This window comes from Nyctereutes procyonoides, unplaced genomic scaffold (genome assembly GCF_905146905.1).
Source record: "Nyctereutes procyonoides isolate TBG_1078 unplaced genomic scaffold, NYPRO_anot_genome, whole genome shotgun sequence".
Taxonomy (NCBI): domain Eukaryota; kingdom Metazoa; phylum Chordata; class Mammalia; order Carnivora; family Canidae; genus Nyctereutes; species Nyctereutes procyonoides.
The window spans coordinates 74,224,741-74,240,623 of record NW_026575140.1 but is presented as its reverse complement, the minus strand read 5'-3'; the positions used below and the strand labels follow the sequence as shown (position 1 = coordinate 74,240,623).

The 15,883-nt window shown below is 41.0% G+C and overlaps 1 protein-coding gene across 1 annotated transcript; it reads right to left on the bottom strand.

Annotated features, from left to right (window-relative positions):
* Nucleotides 1–1,380: 1,380 nt before the first annotated feature.
* On the bottom strand, nucleotides 1,381–14,175 carry LOC129497001 (T-cell surface glycoprotein CD3 gamma chain). Its single transcript, XM_055305393.1, has 7 exons — nucleotides 14,109–14,175; nucleotides 6,296–6,319; nucleotides 5,581–5,808; nucleotides 4,668–4,799; nucleotides 3,821–3,864; nucleotides 3,344–3,423; nucleotides 1,381–2,685 (listed from the first exon to the last, which is right to left on the bottom strand). Exons 1-6 carry the CDS (start codon nucleotides 14,161–14,163, stop codon nucleotides 3,358–3,360), a joined length of 549 nt encoding a protein of 182 aa, XP_055161368.1. The 5' UTR covers nucleotides 14,164–14,175; the 3' UTR covers nucleotides 1,381–2,685; nucleotides 3,344–3,357.
* Between the last annotated feature and the right edge of the window lie 1,708 nt (nucleotides 14,176–15,883).

The window sequence follows — 15,883 nt, the reverse complement described above, 5'->3', positions numbered from 1 at the left end:
TAGTAAAAATATGTAAGTCTTTTCTTTCCTGGAGCTTACAGTCTGGTGAGAGTGGAGTGGCAACTCCATTTAAAATCAATGGGCACAAGATGGATCATTCAAAAAATTGTTCTAGAATAACTGGGTAGCTATGTGGTGTTAAAGTTAGTCAATGTGTTAGACCTTTACATTAGAATTAATTCAAGATGAATAATTCATTTAAATGTATAAAACGAAACCATTAAAGTGTCAGAGGAATTCATAGGAAAACTTTTTAAAAAGAATAATCTTAAAATGGAGAAGACCTTTCTAAATAGGAAACAACCTACAAGCCATAAAAGATCAATGAATTCTACTGCATGCAGATACAGATTCTGCTATACTCAGATAATTAAAATGTGGACAGAAAACCAACCATCATGAAGTCAAAGAACAAATACCAAAATTGGAAAAATATCTGCAACTAATATCACAAACAAAAAATCTAGTTTCCCACATACGCAAAGTGCTGTTGCAAGTCAATAAGATAAAGGGATATGAGCCTATATATCCTGAGAAGGAGAAATACATGATTCACTTCCATTATTATTTTTATTTTAAAAAATATTTTATTTATTCATGAGAGACACACAGAGAGAGGCAGAGACATAGGCAGAGGGAAAAGCAGGCTCCTCTCAGGAAGCCTGATGCGGGACTCGATCCCTGGGCCCTGGGATCACACCTTGAGCCAAAGGCAGATGCTCAACTACTGAGCCACTCAGATGTCCTCACTTCCATTTTTGATAAGGAAAATGTAAATTAAAACTATACTGAGATGTCATTTTTAACTTATGAAATCGGCAAAGTTCAAAAAGTATGGAGTAAAAGGCACTCTCAATTATTGTTATTGGGAGTAAACACTAGTCCAACCTCCATGAAGTGCAATTTGGCAATATTTAATAAAATTACAAGTGCAAATACATTATGGCTCCCAAGTATCATTTATTTATATTTGTTTTAAATAGTCCTAAGTATATTCTAAATGACGTTTGTCAGAACTAAAACTATGGAAGTTTAAAAACTATAAAAAGGAGACATTGGAGAAATCGTCATGACCCTGGGTTTGCCAAAGATTTCTTAGACATGATACCAAAAGCACAATCCATAAAAGAAAAAAATGGATAAAATGGACTTCATAGAAATTAAAAATTTTTGTGCTTCAAAAGTCACCATGAAAAGAATGAAAAGAAAAGCCACAGACTGGTAATGCATTTGTAAATCATATACATAATAAAGGACTTGTATTCAAAATATAGAATAACTTTTTCAATTCAACAGTAAGACAACCCAAATTAAAAAAAAGATTTAAATAGACATTTCACTAAAGATATAATAATGGCTTATAAGCACATGAAAAGGTGTTCAACAACATTAGTTATTAGGGAAATACAAATTAAAGTACAATAATTATCTTTAAAAATTCTTTTTAGATAAAGGTAGCATAAGATGCCATTTTATGCCTCGGAGAATGGCTGTACTAAAAAAAATATAGTAACAAATATTGGTGAGAATGTGGAGAAACAGAAACTCTCAACCATTACTACCGGGAATATAAAATGTTACAGGGAGTTTCTTAAAAAGTCAAACATAAATTTACCATACAACCCAACAATTCTTCACTCCCAGGTGTCAATCCCAGAGAAATGAAGACATGGATCCACATAAAGATTAGCATAAGAAGAATGTCCAGCACATTGCATAACTACAGCATATTGTATAATTCCATTTATATGAAACAGGCAAAAAAGGCAAACCTGATAAGACAGAAAAGAGATTAGTGGTTGTCTGGGACTGAGGGTAGGAACAGGGAATGTACTCTTAAGAGGGTAATGGCAATGTCTAATACTGGGTTATGGTGATTGTACAACTGGGTACATTTTGTAAGACTTACTAAGAATAGTGGAAATTGCTTAAAATGGTGAATTTTATAGCATGTAAATTATACCTCAATACAATTATTTTTAAAATGACGTTTATATAATGTCATTGCAGCATTGTAGGAGCAAAATATTGGCAGCAATATTTTGTCCATCAATAGAGGACTGATTAAATAAATCATAGCAAGTCCACAATGTGGCTGGGTTAAAAAAAAAGAAAGGTGCTCCTTTTACTTACTGGTATGAAATAATCTTAATATTTTATTAGGTGAAAAGTGCAAGATGTATGTTATGATACTATTTGTGTGAAAAATAGGGAAAGGAAGAATAATGTGTACCTAAGAGTTTGCTTATGTATGCCTAGAATACCTCTGATTTATAATACCTTATATATCTTATAAAGAAACTAGTATATTGTTTGTCTCTGGAGACGGCAACTGAATGGCTGGGGATGGAGGTGAAGGGAGACCTTTTATTGCATATTTAAACCATGTAAATTATGACCTATACAAAAAGTAAATAAAAATTAGAACTTTAAAAAATAATATTCAAATAGAGGGGTTATCGACCTTTTCAATTTTTTTTACAGAAAATTACCTTCCAATAGGTGGCGCTCCTGCAACACCATACATATTTTTACTTTTTGTTTATTTTATTTCGAGAAAAATCCAAATTTGCTCTGATGGGCTTTCTTCTCCATTTGTCACCTTTGGAAAACTTGATTCTACATTTAGGGCTGAGAATCTCTCTGCTAGGAGTGCTCCAAAACGTACTGCCATGTTTCTGAGAACTATCCAGAAGGGAGAAAAAAAGAAAAATTGGATTGGTTCAGAAAACCAAATAATGCTCTGATCCGGTTTTCCTGATAGAAACTTTTCCTGGTTGATTGAATCAGAACTTCTGACTAATTGTTTGATTGAAAGGTTAATATAGGTCAGTGTTTCTGAACCAATGGTGATCTTGCCCCGGAGGAGACATTTGAAATATCTGGAAATATTTTTGATTGTTACAGCTGAGGGTATTACTAGCATCTGGTGGATAGAGGACAGGGATGCTGCTAAAAACTGTACAATGCACAGGACAGTCCCCTCACCCCAAAGAACCATAAGTTACCCACCCTCCCCTAAGCTTATGGTGGCTTGGAATATGGAGATAGACTTGGCAGCAGTTGGGAGGGCAAGTAAAAGAAAGGCTGATTTTTAAGAAAGAGAGAGAGAAAGCAGAGGTGTGCAGGGTGGGGGGTGGGCAGAGGGAGAGGGAGAGAATCTTAAGCATGTTCCAAGCTGAGCACAGAGCCCAGAGCAGGGCTCAATCTCATGACCCTGAGATCATGACCCTGAGATCATGACCTGAGCTGAAGTCAAGAATTAGACATTTAACCAACTGAGCCACCCAGGCAACCCCAGGAAAGGTAATTTCTTAGAATTGGTATAGAAGGGCACACCTACTTTGAGTCCTGAGTTCAATTTTTCCTCAGTCGCTTTCCTTGAAGGTGGCCATATTGGTCATTTTCTCGATCCCTGAGGGGCTAATCAGGACAGCACAGTCATAAACTCATTTTCCCTTGTTCTCTATGAATTAACTTGATGCATAGTTATTGAATGCTTTCCACGTGCAAGGCTTTGGAGTGGGTGTTTCACTGTCCTCGGGGTGGAAAGAGGACAAGGGGGATGGAGGCTCTGTATACAGTTTCTTTGTGTGTCCCTCTCAGTGTGTTCTTCCACTTTTTCTCACTGGATCCTGACCTCAGTCTCTCTCAATCCTTCTCTTCATTTCATCCATTCTGCCCAAAGTGTGACTATGTAATCATCTGGTATGCCCTAAGTAGTTCCTTACCTGTACAGTAGCCTCCAAATGACATGTCCCCCATCCCCAAATTTTACTATTAATTGTAGTAATGTCTCTTTCATTCCCCCATGCCTTACCTGGTAAAGCTGGTCATTGGACAACAGAGTCTGCTTGTCTGAGGCTGCACAAAAAATGGAATATGTGAGGTAGAATGGCTAATAAATTGGGTTATAGTCACACAATGGAGCACTGCATAGCAATAAGAATTAGTGAAATACATTTACATACAACAATGTGGAAAGATCTCACAAGCATGTTTTTGACTAAAAGAAGCACACACACGAGTGCTTCTGTATGAGTCCATTGACATAAGGAATGAAAACAGGAAAAATTAATGTTGTTAGAAGTCAGGCTAGTACTCACTTTGGGGGATAAGTGGAGAGGCTGGAACTGACCACAAGGGGGAACTTCTAGGGTATTGGTAATACTGTCTTTCTTAAGCTGGGTGTTGGATTCATGGGTATGTTTGCTTGTTTAGCCGTATGCTTGTCATCCATGCACATTTCTCTATGTAGTTTTTAGTTCAACAAAGAGTTTTTTTTTTTTTTTAAATCAGAGGAGGGCAGACCCGGTGGCGCAGCGGTTTGGCGCTGCCTGCAGCCTGGGGTGTGATCCTGGAGACCCGGGATCGAGTCCCACACCGGGCTCCCTGCATGGAGCCTGCTTCTCCTTCTGTCTGTGTCTCTGCCTCTCTCTCTCTGTGTATCTATGAATAAATAAATAAAATCTTTTAAAAAAATCAGAGGAATCAGGAAAATCAGAGGGAAGTGGATCGTGAAATATGCTGTCAAAATATCACTGTCGTATTGCTCATTAGCAATAGAAGAGATGAGCAACCTCATCTCTTCTATTAGGTCAATTTTGGTAGGAAAGAAACTGGGGATCCCAGGTAGTCCCATCTCTTATTGAAGAACATTCTTTTACCTCTTGACTGGCGAACTCCATCCTGTCCAGCAATGAAGTAAACCCCAACAGCAAGGAAGAAAATGCTGATGATTTCAGCGAAGACAAAGCCGGTTATAGTGCCTGCATTCAGCTCAATGCAGTTCTGACACACTATGGGGAAAGAGAGGGACAAGTCTCCTTCAGGGTGTGAAAGTGGTTCTTCTGAATCTTTTTCTTTTTCCTACAAGTGCTGATGCTTCTATTTAGGATAGCAGACTCCTCTCTCTGTGCAAGGTATGGTAGGGGAAGATCCTTGGACTAAGAATGCAATACTTCTTGATATCCCTGCATCTCCCAGCTGTCCTGGGGAACATGTAGTCTGACCATTGACCATATGAAATAGGAGGAAGATCAGATCCCCTTCTCTGTGGTCAGCCGCCTTCTACATATCATTGCTGCTCACCTTGTCATCTCCTCCATCTCCCCGAGCTACCCCAACTTAGCTTATATAAATAGCTGACTGCTCTGATCCATGAGAGCCTATCCAAAATTAAACCAGGCTTTACAGGACAGGTTATGCTTTTCCAAGAAGACGGGGGAACTGTCTTGTTATATTCAAAAAGAGGTAAGCTGTGATTAAGAAAATGAGAACTGGGGAATCCCTGGGTGGCTCAGTGATTTAGTGCCTGCCTTCAGCCCAGGGTGTGATCCTGGAGTCCTGGGATTGAGTCCCGCATCAGGCTTCCTGCATGGAGCCTGCTTCTCCCTCTGCCTGTGTCTCTGCCTCTCTCTCTCTGAGTCTCTCAGAATAAATAAATAAAATCTTTAAAAAAAAAAAAAGAGAATGAGAACTGTTTAGTGTCTATTCCCACACTCACCAGGGATAGGAAGCCTACCAGAACAGAAAGAACTGCTTAATTGTACAACTAGCAGACCAAAGGGGGTTACATACTTCTGTAATATACTTGGAGTGGCTTTGAAATGTTCTTTGCTACTTGACACTGATATATCCCTTGAGGGTCCTTCATACTACTTCCCAGATCCAACGTCTTTTTATCTTTCTTTGGTAAAGTTCTTTCCTTCCCGTCTTCAAACCATTTGATATCTGTGTTTCGTGAGTCACAAATCAGAAGTACCGAACCATCTTCTCGATTGCCATCTACTTTTATCACGGGAAATCCTGAAACGGAAAAGCCATTGCCTGTTAGAGGTCTTTCTTCTGCAATTTTCACTGTCCCAAGATATCAGGACAAGACTATTGTAGCAGTGCTTCTCAAACTTTAATAGGCACAAGGATCATATGGAGGATCTAGTTAGAATTTCAGATTCTATTTAGTAGTTCTGGGAAGGAGCTGAAATGGGGCGTTTCTAATCTGATCCTAGCTGATGCCAGTGGTGTTGGTTCATGGATCCCACTTTGAATAGTGCCTAGCTGCTGGAATCCTGTTTCTGCTTCAAGAACTTGAGAATTATTTGCTTAGCTGAAGGAAAGCTGACCAGAAAGTACATGACTGGCCACTCACTTGGTTGCCAATGAGAGGTTTGCTACTTAGGACTCATCATTCCATCCCTTCCATCACTCAGTCCCTATAGGACTACTATTGTAGGAACCATATTTCCATGACTTTCCTCAAAGTTTGAGGATATAAAGAAGCCACTCATCCTACCTTGTTCCTTCTGGGCTGTAGCACCTGTAAAGACAGAAAAGAGAATTAGCTGGGCATAGAGTTGTCCAGATGCCCTGAGGTATCATTACCTTGGTCATTTGAGGCCAAGATAGATATCCTAATCTAGGAAAGTGGAAAGTATCTATACTTACTTCTTTGGGGTTGCAGCCTAAATCACCAAATTGAATTCAGGGTGTTGTATAATAAAGAATTTGTCTGATCTTTGTCATGGATTCCTGGGAGGGAGCTTCTAAACCCATGGAATTTAATGAGTGTTAGGAGTGTCTTTGTTAGTCTTGGTGCATTTCTTCTTTTTCTTTTTTAGATTTATTTATTTATTTTAGGGAGAGGGAGTGGGAGACAGTGCATAAGCAGGAGGAGGGGCAGAGGGAGAAGGAGAGAGAGAGAGAAGCAGACTCCCTGCTGAGTGAGGAGCTCTGCTCAGGGATCTATCCTACAACCCTGATATCATGATCTGAGCTAAAATCAAGAGTCTGATGCTCAACCGACAGAGCCAACCATGTGTCCCTTGGTGGGCTTATGGACCATGCATGAGTTTATGCTAAAGAAATGACTCAGGATGGAGTTGGTCAAGACCCATATAATCTGGGAATTTGAACCCTGAGAGAGGAAGAGAGCTGGAGATTGAGTTCAGTCATATGGCCAATGATTCGAACATTATACTTATGTCATGAAACCCCAATAAAAACTCAGTGGAGGGGCTGGGTGGCTCAGTTGGTTGAATGTCTGACTCTTGGGTTCAGCTCAAATCATGATCTCTGGGGTAGTGAGATCAAGCCCTGTGTTGGGCTTCGTGCTCTGCACAGAGTCTGCTTGAGAGTCTCTCCCTTTTCTTCTCCCCCTATCCCTAGCTCTCTTTTACTCTTAAAAAAAAAAAGTCAAGAAAAAAAAACTCAGTGGAGTTTCTTCATTGGTGATTGCATCAATGTACTAGGAAGGTGATGTATTCTGATTCCACAGGCAGAGAGCACAGAAGCTCTGTGTTCAGGGCCCTCTCAGACCTTACTTATGTGTCTCTTCATTTGGAAAATCCTGATTTTATTTTCTAAAATTAAACTTTAATAGTAAATATGGTGCTTTCCTGAGTTTTATGAGTTGTTCTAACAAATTATCAAATGTGGGAACCCTCCAGATTTGTACCCAATTTGTTGGAAGTGTAGGTGGTATAGGAACCCCTAAACTTAAGAAATAGAAAACCTGAACAGGCCAATAACCAGGGAGGAAATTGAAGCAGTCATCAAAAACCTCCCAAGACACAAAAGTCCAGGGCCAGATGGCTTCCCAGAGGAATTCTATCAAACGTTTAAAGAAGAAACCATACCTATTCTACTAAAGCTGTTTGGAAAGATAGAAAGAGATGGAGTACTTCCAAATTCGTTCTATGAGGCCAGAATCACCTTAATTCCAAAACCAGACAAAGACCCGACCAAAAAGGAGAACTATAGACCAATATCCCTGATGAACATGGATGCAAAAATTCTCACCAAGATACTAGCCAATAGGATCCAACAGTACATTAAGAAAATTATTCACTATGACCAAGTAGGATTATTTCCTGGGACACAAGGCTGGTTCAACACTTGTAAAACAATCAATGTGATTCATCATATCAGCAAGAGAAAAACCAAGAACCATATCATCCTCTCATTAGATGCAGAGAAAGCATTTGACAAAATACAACATCCATTCCTGATCAAAACTCTTCAGAGTGTAGGGATAGAGGGAACATTCCTCAACATCTTAAAAGCCATCTACAAAAAGCCCGCAGCAAATATAATTCTCAATGGGGAAGCACTGGGAGCCTTTCCCCTAAGATCAGGAACAAGACAGGGATGTCCACTCTCACCACTGCTATTCAACATAGTACTGGAAGTCCTAGCCTCAGCAATCAGACATCAAAAAGACATTAAAGGCATTCAAATTGGCAAGGAAGAAGTCAAACTCTCCCTCTTCGCCGATGACATGATACTCTACACAGAAAACCCAAAAGCCTCCACTCCAAGATTGCTAGAACTCATACAGCAATTTGGCAGTGTGGCAGGATACAAAATCAAAGCCCAGAAGTCAGTGGCATTTCTATACACTAACAATGAGACTGAAGAAAGAGAAATTAAGGAGTCCATCCCATTTACAATTGCACCCAAAAGCATAAGATACCTAGGAATAAACCTAACCAAAGAGGTAAAGGATCTATTCTCTAAAAACTATAGAACACTTCTGAAAGAAATTGAGGAAGACACAAAGAGATGGAAAAATATTTCATGATCATGGATTGGCAGAATTAATATTGTGAAAATGTCAATGTTACCCAGGGCAATTTACACGTTTAATGCAATCCCTATCAAAATACCATGGACTTTCTTCAGAGAGTTAGAACAAATTATTTTAAGATTTGTGTGGAATCAGAAAAGACCCCGGATAGCCAGGGGAATTTTAAAAAAGAAAACCATAGCTGGGGGCATCACAATGCCAGATTTCAGGTTGTACTACAAAGCTGTGGTCATCAAGACAGTGTGGTACTGGCACAAAAACAAACACATAGATCAATGGAACAGAATAGAGAATCCAGAAGTGGTCCCTCAACTTTACGGTCAATTAATATTCGATAAAGGAGGAAAGACTATCCACTGGAAGAAAGACAGTCTCTTCAATAAATGGTGCTGGGAAAATTGGACATCCACATGCAGAAGAATGAAACTAGACCACTCTCTTTCACCATACACAAAGATAAACTCAAAATGGATGAAAGATCTAAATGTGAGACAAGATTCCATCAAAATCCTAGAGGAGAACACAGGCAACACCCTTTTTGAATTTGGCCACAGTAACTTCTTGCAAGATACATCCACGAATGCAAAAGATACAAAAGCAAAAATGAACTATTGGGACTTCATCAAAATAAGAAGCTTTTGCACAGCAAAGGATACAGTCCACAAAACTAAAAGACAACCTACAGAATGGGAGAAGATATTTGCAAATGACGTATCAGATAAAGGGCTAGTTTCCAAGATCTATAAAGAACTTATTAAACTCAACACCAAAGAAACAAACAATCCAATCATGAAATGGGCAAAAGACATGAACAGAAATCTCACAGAGGAAGACATAGACATGGCCAACACGCACATGAGAAGATGCTCTGCATCACCTGCCATCAGGGAAATACAAATCAAAACCACAATGAGATACCACCTCACACCAGTGAGAATGGGGAAAATTAACAAGGCAGGAAACCACAAATGTTGGAGAGGATGCGGAGAAAGGGGAACCCTCTTACACTGTTGGTGGGAATGTGAACTGGTGCAGCCCCTCTGGAAAACTGTGTGGAGGTTCCTCAAAGAGTTAAAAATAGACCTGCCCTACGACCCAGCAATTGCACTGTTGGGGATTTACCCCAAAGATACAGATGCAATGAAACGCCGGGACACCTGCACCCCGATGTTTCTAGCAGCAATGTCCACTATCTACTATACTATAGTAGCAATCTAGTATACTATCTAGTATACTATAGTAGCAATGTTCACTATAGCCAAACTGTGGAAGGAGCCTCAGTGTCCATCAAAAGATGAATGGATAAAGCAGATGTGGTTTATGTATACAATGGAATATTCCTCAGCCATTAGAAATGACAAATACCCACCATTTGCTTCAACGTGGATGGAACTGGAGGGTATTATGCTGAGTGAAGTAAGTCAATCGGAGAAGGACAAACATTATATGGTCTCATTCATTTGGGGAATATAAATAATAGTGAAAGGGAATAGAAGGGAAGGGAGAAGAAATGGGTAGGAAATATCAGAAAGGGAGACAGAACATAAAGACTCCTAACTCTGGGAAACGAACTAGGGGTGGTGGAAGGGGAGAAGGGCGGGGGGTGGGGGTGAATGGGTGACGGGCACTGAGGGGGGCACTTGACGGGATGAGCACTGGGTGTTATTCTGTATGTTGGCAAATTGAACAATAAAAAAATAAATTTATTATTAAAAAAAGGAACCCCTAGATCCCTGGGTGGCGCAGCGGTTTAGCGCCTGCCTTTGGCCCAGGGCGCGATCCTGGAGACCCAGGATCGAATCCCATGTCGGGCTTCCGGTGCATGGAGCCTGCTTCTCCCTCTGCATGTGTCTCTGCCTCTCTCTCTCTCACTGTGTGCCTATCATAAATAAATAAAAAAAATTAAAAAAAAAGAAAAAAAAGGAACCCCTAAACTTGTGCCTGGCATTTAAAGTGAGGGCAGTCTTGTTGGGGACAGTGCCCTTAAACTGTGGGGTCTGATGTTAACTTTGGATGGTCAGAGTCAGAACTATACTGGAATATACATAAAGGTATTTCCTGTACAGTCTGGAATGCTTTGCTTTTTTAGCAGCTAAAATCCTGGCAAGAAGTTGGTTTACACTAACTAAAGAATTTTTAGAGTTCTTCTAAAATCCTCAGCCTTGGGGCAGGCTGGGTGGCTCAACAGTTTGGTGCCTGCCTTCAGCCCAGGGCGTGATCCTGGGGACCCGGGATCGAGTCCCATGTCAGGCTCCCCGCATGGAGCCTGCTTCTCCCTCTGCCTGTGTCTCTGCCTCTCTCTCTCTGTGTTTATGAATAAATAAATAAAATCTTAAAAAAAATAATATCCTCAGCCTTGGTGATCCATTTTTTTTGTAGAAACCCTGGACATCCTAGAGGAGGTAGCTATTCAATAGCTCTCAAATCTGTCTCAAAATTCAGAGTAGTAGAATTGCATGATAGATATACTGCAGAGAACTAGCAATGGAATTCAGTTCAATTGGATTGAATCAAAACACCAAGCACTATTATGTACCTGACATGATTAAACAATATGAAAGACACGAGTGGTGATACAAAGAACTTTCTGCTTCCAAAGAGTTTACAACAAAATAGGAAAAATGAACACATATATAACTAATATAATAGAACTTATCAATTAGTTTTAGTACTTATGTGAATGCATATGAAAGGGGCTAGAAGCTATTGATTTTGCCCAAGAGTGAGGGACAGGGAAAACTTAACAGAGAAGGTGATATTTAGTTGGGCCTCAAAAAATGATTAGGAATTTACCAGACAGAGAAAGGCATTCTGGGGAGAAAGAATAGCTGAGCAAAGACAGATTGGAAAAGGACAGAGAGGTAGTATGTCTAGGGGTAGAATGTGTGATGGGGACAGATGAAGCATGAATCAAATTACGATGGGGAAAAAAAGTATAATGGAAACAGTTGAAAGGAGACAACTGTTTTAGAATTTCTTGCAGGACTGAACCAATTATTAATAGTACCTAGCACGGTGTTTGAAACATGGTAGGAGCTTTATATTTGTTGAATGAGGGCATGAATGAATGAATGAATGAATGAATGAATAAAAAAAAAAAGCAGGGCAGAGAGTTAGGCAGATTTTTCACTAGTGGTCCTCCCTGAACACTTGATCACCATGGGAGGGATGAAGAGGCCCTTCGTTCTAACTCAGATTCTATAGGAGAGAGGGTCCAACTGATTGTTAACATCCTTTAATTTGCTTCTCTGAGTCTTACTCCTTCTTAGGAATTGAGAGATCATGCAGCCAAATTTCCTAGGTTGACTAGTAAGACAACAGAGCCCACAGGAAGGAGGCATCATCCAAGTTCACACAGCTCATTCGTGGCTGAACTGAACCCAGAGCTCAGGTTTCTGTTGCTCAGCCCAGTACCCTTTCTGCTATATCTAGCTGCCTCACACAGGATTTCACCCCTGCCCTTCAACCTGTGTGGCCGTTAGCTGGCTCTTCCATTTCCATTTAGAAATCATTCTAAATTCTCACTATCCTCTTCAAGTCTCCCAACCAGCAGTCACCCAGCTCAGTTTCTGCAAGTGGTATCGTCTGCTACTTGGTTTGTTGAGAACATAGATGCTGTAATGATCTCCAGCTTCTTTCCCATCTACACACCTACCCATGGCCAAAGCCATCTACACGTCCTTTCTCCTCATCTCAGAAGGTAAGGTTGCCTTCTCCTCTGTATCCTTGAGCCCAGTCTTGACTCCATCCTTTCAACATCAACTCAGGGAACTTGCTCTACTCTTTGTTTTCCTTTAGCCTGAAAATGTGCTCAAATTTCTCTCTTTTTTTTTTTCAAATTTCTCTTACACTCAAAAGTATTTTGTCTTAGATCCTATTTCTTTTTTTATTTATCACTTAAACTCTTTTCTCTTCTCATCCAAAATCTTTGAAGAATAGTCTATACTTGGTGCACATTATCACTCACCCTTCAACTTCTACACAATTCCATTCAGTTTCTTTTTTTATTACTTCATTTTTTCATTTGTTTTTATTCAAGTTCGATTTGCCAACATATAGTGTAACACCCAGTGCTCATTCCATCAAGTGCCCACCTCAGTGCCTGTCACTCAGTTACCCTAAGCCCCTGCCCACCTCCCCTTCCACAACCCCTTGTTCATTTCCCAGAGTTGGGAGTCTCTCATGGTTTGTATTCCTAATTTTTCCCACTCAGTTCCCCTCCTTTCCCTTATAATCCCTTTCACTATTTCTTATATTCCCTGTATGAGTGAAACCATATCCATCCAGTTTCCACTCATACTACCCCCAATGAGAGTGTTATAAATCATCCATGGCCTTTATTTTGCCAAATCCCACAGATTTAAACTTCTAAATATATCTTTCTATCAACGGGACCTCTCTACAATATTTCATTAGTGGTGATTCTTTCCTTTTGGAAGCTCTCTACTTATTTGGTTTCTTTCTTTTTTTTTTTCTCCTATGGTTTCTCTATCTATTGCACTCATCCAGTTATTTCCGCTCTTTGATCATCCTTTTATCTCTTTTTTGAGATGTTTTTCTCGAACTATCCCTTAAAGGTAAATATCCTCTCATTTCCATTCTCAGCCCCTCTTCCTCACATCTCACATAGTACTTGTGTGATTACAACAGCTTTTGTGGTTTTAACTTCCCCCAGTGTGTGGAGACTCATCTCTAGCCCAGATTCCAGGCATCGACCCAGTTCATCCACTTCCTACCATTTATTTCCAACAGAATAGTCATACAGATACCCAATATTGCACCTTGCATTCAATCTGGTGACACTGAAGCTTATCCCTCCAGTTAGACTATAAGCTCACTAGGGCAGGAGGCTTTTATTCACCTTTATATCTTTACAGCCTATCATGTAAAAGGATCTCACTCGTATTTCGTAACCAGTTAACCAACTGACCAAATGAGTGAGTGAATATCTTATAGGTCTGCCCTTAACTCAAGCTCTGAGTTAAAGAATACATACTTTTTCTTTTCCGGTTTCTGGCCTGTGCTCTTTTGGGCTACAATCAACCTAAGATGGCTGTATCCGGGTCCTCTCTCTAGCCAGTATAGTCCTTTGCTTTCATTTCTTTTTTTTTTTAATTTTTAAAGATTTTTATTTATTTGAGAGAGAGAGAAAGAGAGAGAGCACAAGCAGGGGGAGTAACAGAGGGAGAGGGAGAAGCAGGCTCCCCACAGAGCAGGGAGCCCGATGTGGGGCTCAATCCCAGGACCCCGGGACCATGACCTGAGCTGAAGGCAGATGCCCAAACAGCTGAGTCACCCAGGTGCCCCTGTTTTCATTTCTTAAGAGACAAGGACTCCATCTCTCCCATGGGACACTGCTTCTCTCTAGCAGAGAACAGTAAGAGGCTTCATTTTTGCCCTTCATTCTCAGAATTCTAGCGTGACAGCTGAGGTAGGTTTGAGGTTAGAGGCCCCAATATTCTTTCACCCCTGGTGATGATCTCTTCCTTGAGCCTTTCTTCAGACTGCCAGAACTCCTTACCTTGAAGAAGAGTGACAGCCAAAATGAGGCCAGCCAGATGCTTCCCCAGCTCCATGTCAGCCTCTGCCTTTCTCCCTGACACAGAAGCACTAAGCAACCCCCAGCAGCCAGCCAGCCTGCGGAGCAGGCAGTCTGGCTCCGCCCAGCATCATTTAGGCTGGGGCCCCTAAGAGAAGGCACAAATCCAGAGCCACCACCCTCTACTTCAAATGTGGGCAGAGAAGGGCCTCAGCAGGGTTGCAGGTGCAAATGTATCTCACTTTCTGTTAAGGAGTAGAGAATGGGAAGTGTTGGGAAAGAAAAGGAGAGAGTGCTAGATCCCCATCTCAGAGATGACTTGCACAGAGACACCCCTTGGGTTGTGGGTAGGAGATGGCCTGGGCTTCTTTCTTCAAGAGATGGGTAAACATCTCTGCCACCACTTGTTGCTAGGATTTCAGCCAGTTATTGCTTCTTGCTAGTACTAATGAATTTAAATGAGAACACTCATATGCTCAGGGCTGGAGCTCTGAACAGAAAACCATCACAGTCTAGGCCCTTGTTCAGGAATTTTTCACCAGTCTTTTGAGACAAGATCATCAAGAAAGTACCTTCCTGGACAAGAATAGATAGGACAATTGCAATGAGACAGGCCATACATTTCCAAGGGTCAGAGCCTGAGCGAGTTTCCAGAATCTTAGGCTCCTTTCTCCCTCAGCTATAAGTCAGTGAGTCAACAAAAATCTACAGACCTCTTGTTATGTGCCAGGCACAAGCTAGGTGTTAGAGATACAGAAGGGAGCAAGACATATGCTATCTCTGCCCTCAGGTAAATTACAGTTCAACTCTGGCCCCGTAGAGAGTTTGGATCCTCCTAGGCCACAGGAGGTATAGTCCAATTGTCTACTGGGGAGACTCAATTATGCCTGTGAGTCAATCATATTGGCTTTTTTTTAAAGACTTTATTTATTTATTCATGAGAGACACACACACAGAGGCAGAGACATAGGCAGAGGGAGAAGCAGGCTCCCTGCAGGGAACCTGATGCGGGACTCAATCCCAGGACCTCGGGATCATGCCTTGAGCTAAAGGCAGATGCTCAACCACTGAGCCACCCAGGTGCCCCAATCATGTTGTTATTAATAATTATCTCTTACTGAGTAAATATGATGTGTTACGTACCATGCAAACTTTTTGTCTGAATCCTTATTGGGATACTGAAGGAATTAGCCTCTGAAAAATTCTGACTGGCTCAGGCCAGGTGGGTAGGCAGTATAGGAGTTGGTATTCAAATATCTGTCTGGGCTGGGGGGCTCCAAAGCCCACCCTCCCACTGGTAAGAAGCTAGTCAGTCTGGTATTCCAGGCTGCCTAAGGAGGAACTAGGGCAGGGTCCCAAGAAAGACCAGAAATGGGAGGAACCTTGTTGGTATGGATTATGGGATGGGGCTCACAGTTTCTTTCCAGAGTTTTGAGAGCTGGCAGTTTTCAGGTAGTGAGTAAATGTAGTTACATTGTTGACAGCAACTCTGAAATTACTGTTTTTCATCAGTGACTCAGGAAAGAACATCCTAAATCTTCTTTTACTTCCTAGAGGTCTAGGCAAACTTTTCCACACTCTGCTCTCCCTTCCACCTCACCCCCCAAGTTCCCTGCTTGGAGAAAGAACAATTTGCACCTGTTTCCTTCCTACCCCACCCCCAGTCTACCCCTACTCTGACAATCTCCCATGATCAACGGCAGATAGCAGAGACACAGCCGTCTTTTAGTTCTTCCTCCACCCCTTTACTTTTTCCG

Bases quoted from the DNA above. Each gene is read 5' to 3' on its own strand.
- LOC129497001 (XM_055305393.1), bottom strand. From the start codon at position 14,163: ATGGAGCTGGGGAAGCATCTGGCTGGCCTCATTTTGGCTGTCACTCTT. The intron at 6,320-14,108 runs GTAAGGAGTTCT...CTGTCTTTACAG, and splicing joins GGCTGTCACTCTTCTTCAAG to GTGCTACAGCCCAGAAGGAA. The intron at 3,865-4,667 runs GTAAAAGAATGT...TTTTTTGTGCAG, and splicing joins TGGAGTTCGCCAGTCAAGAG to CCTCAGACAAGCAGACTCTG.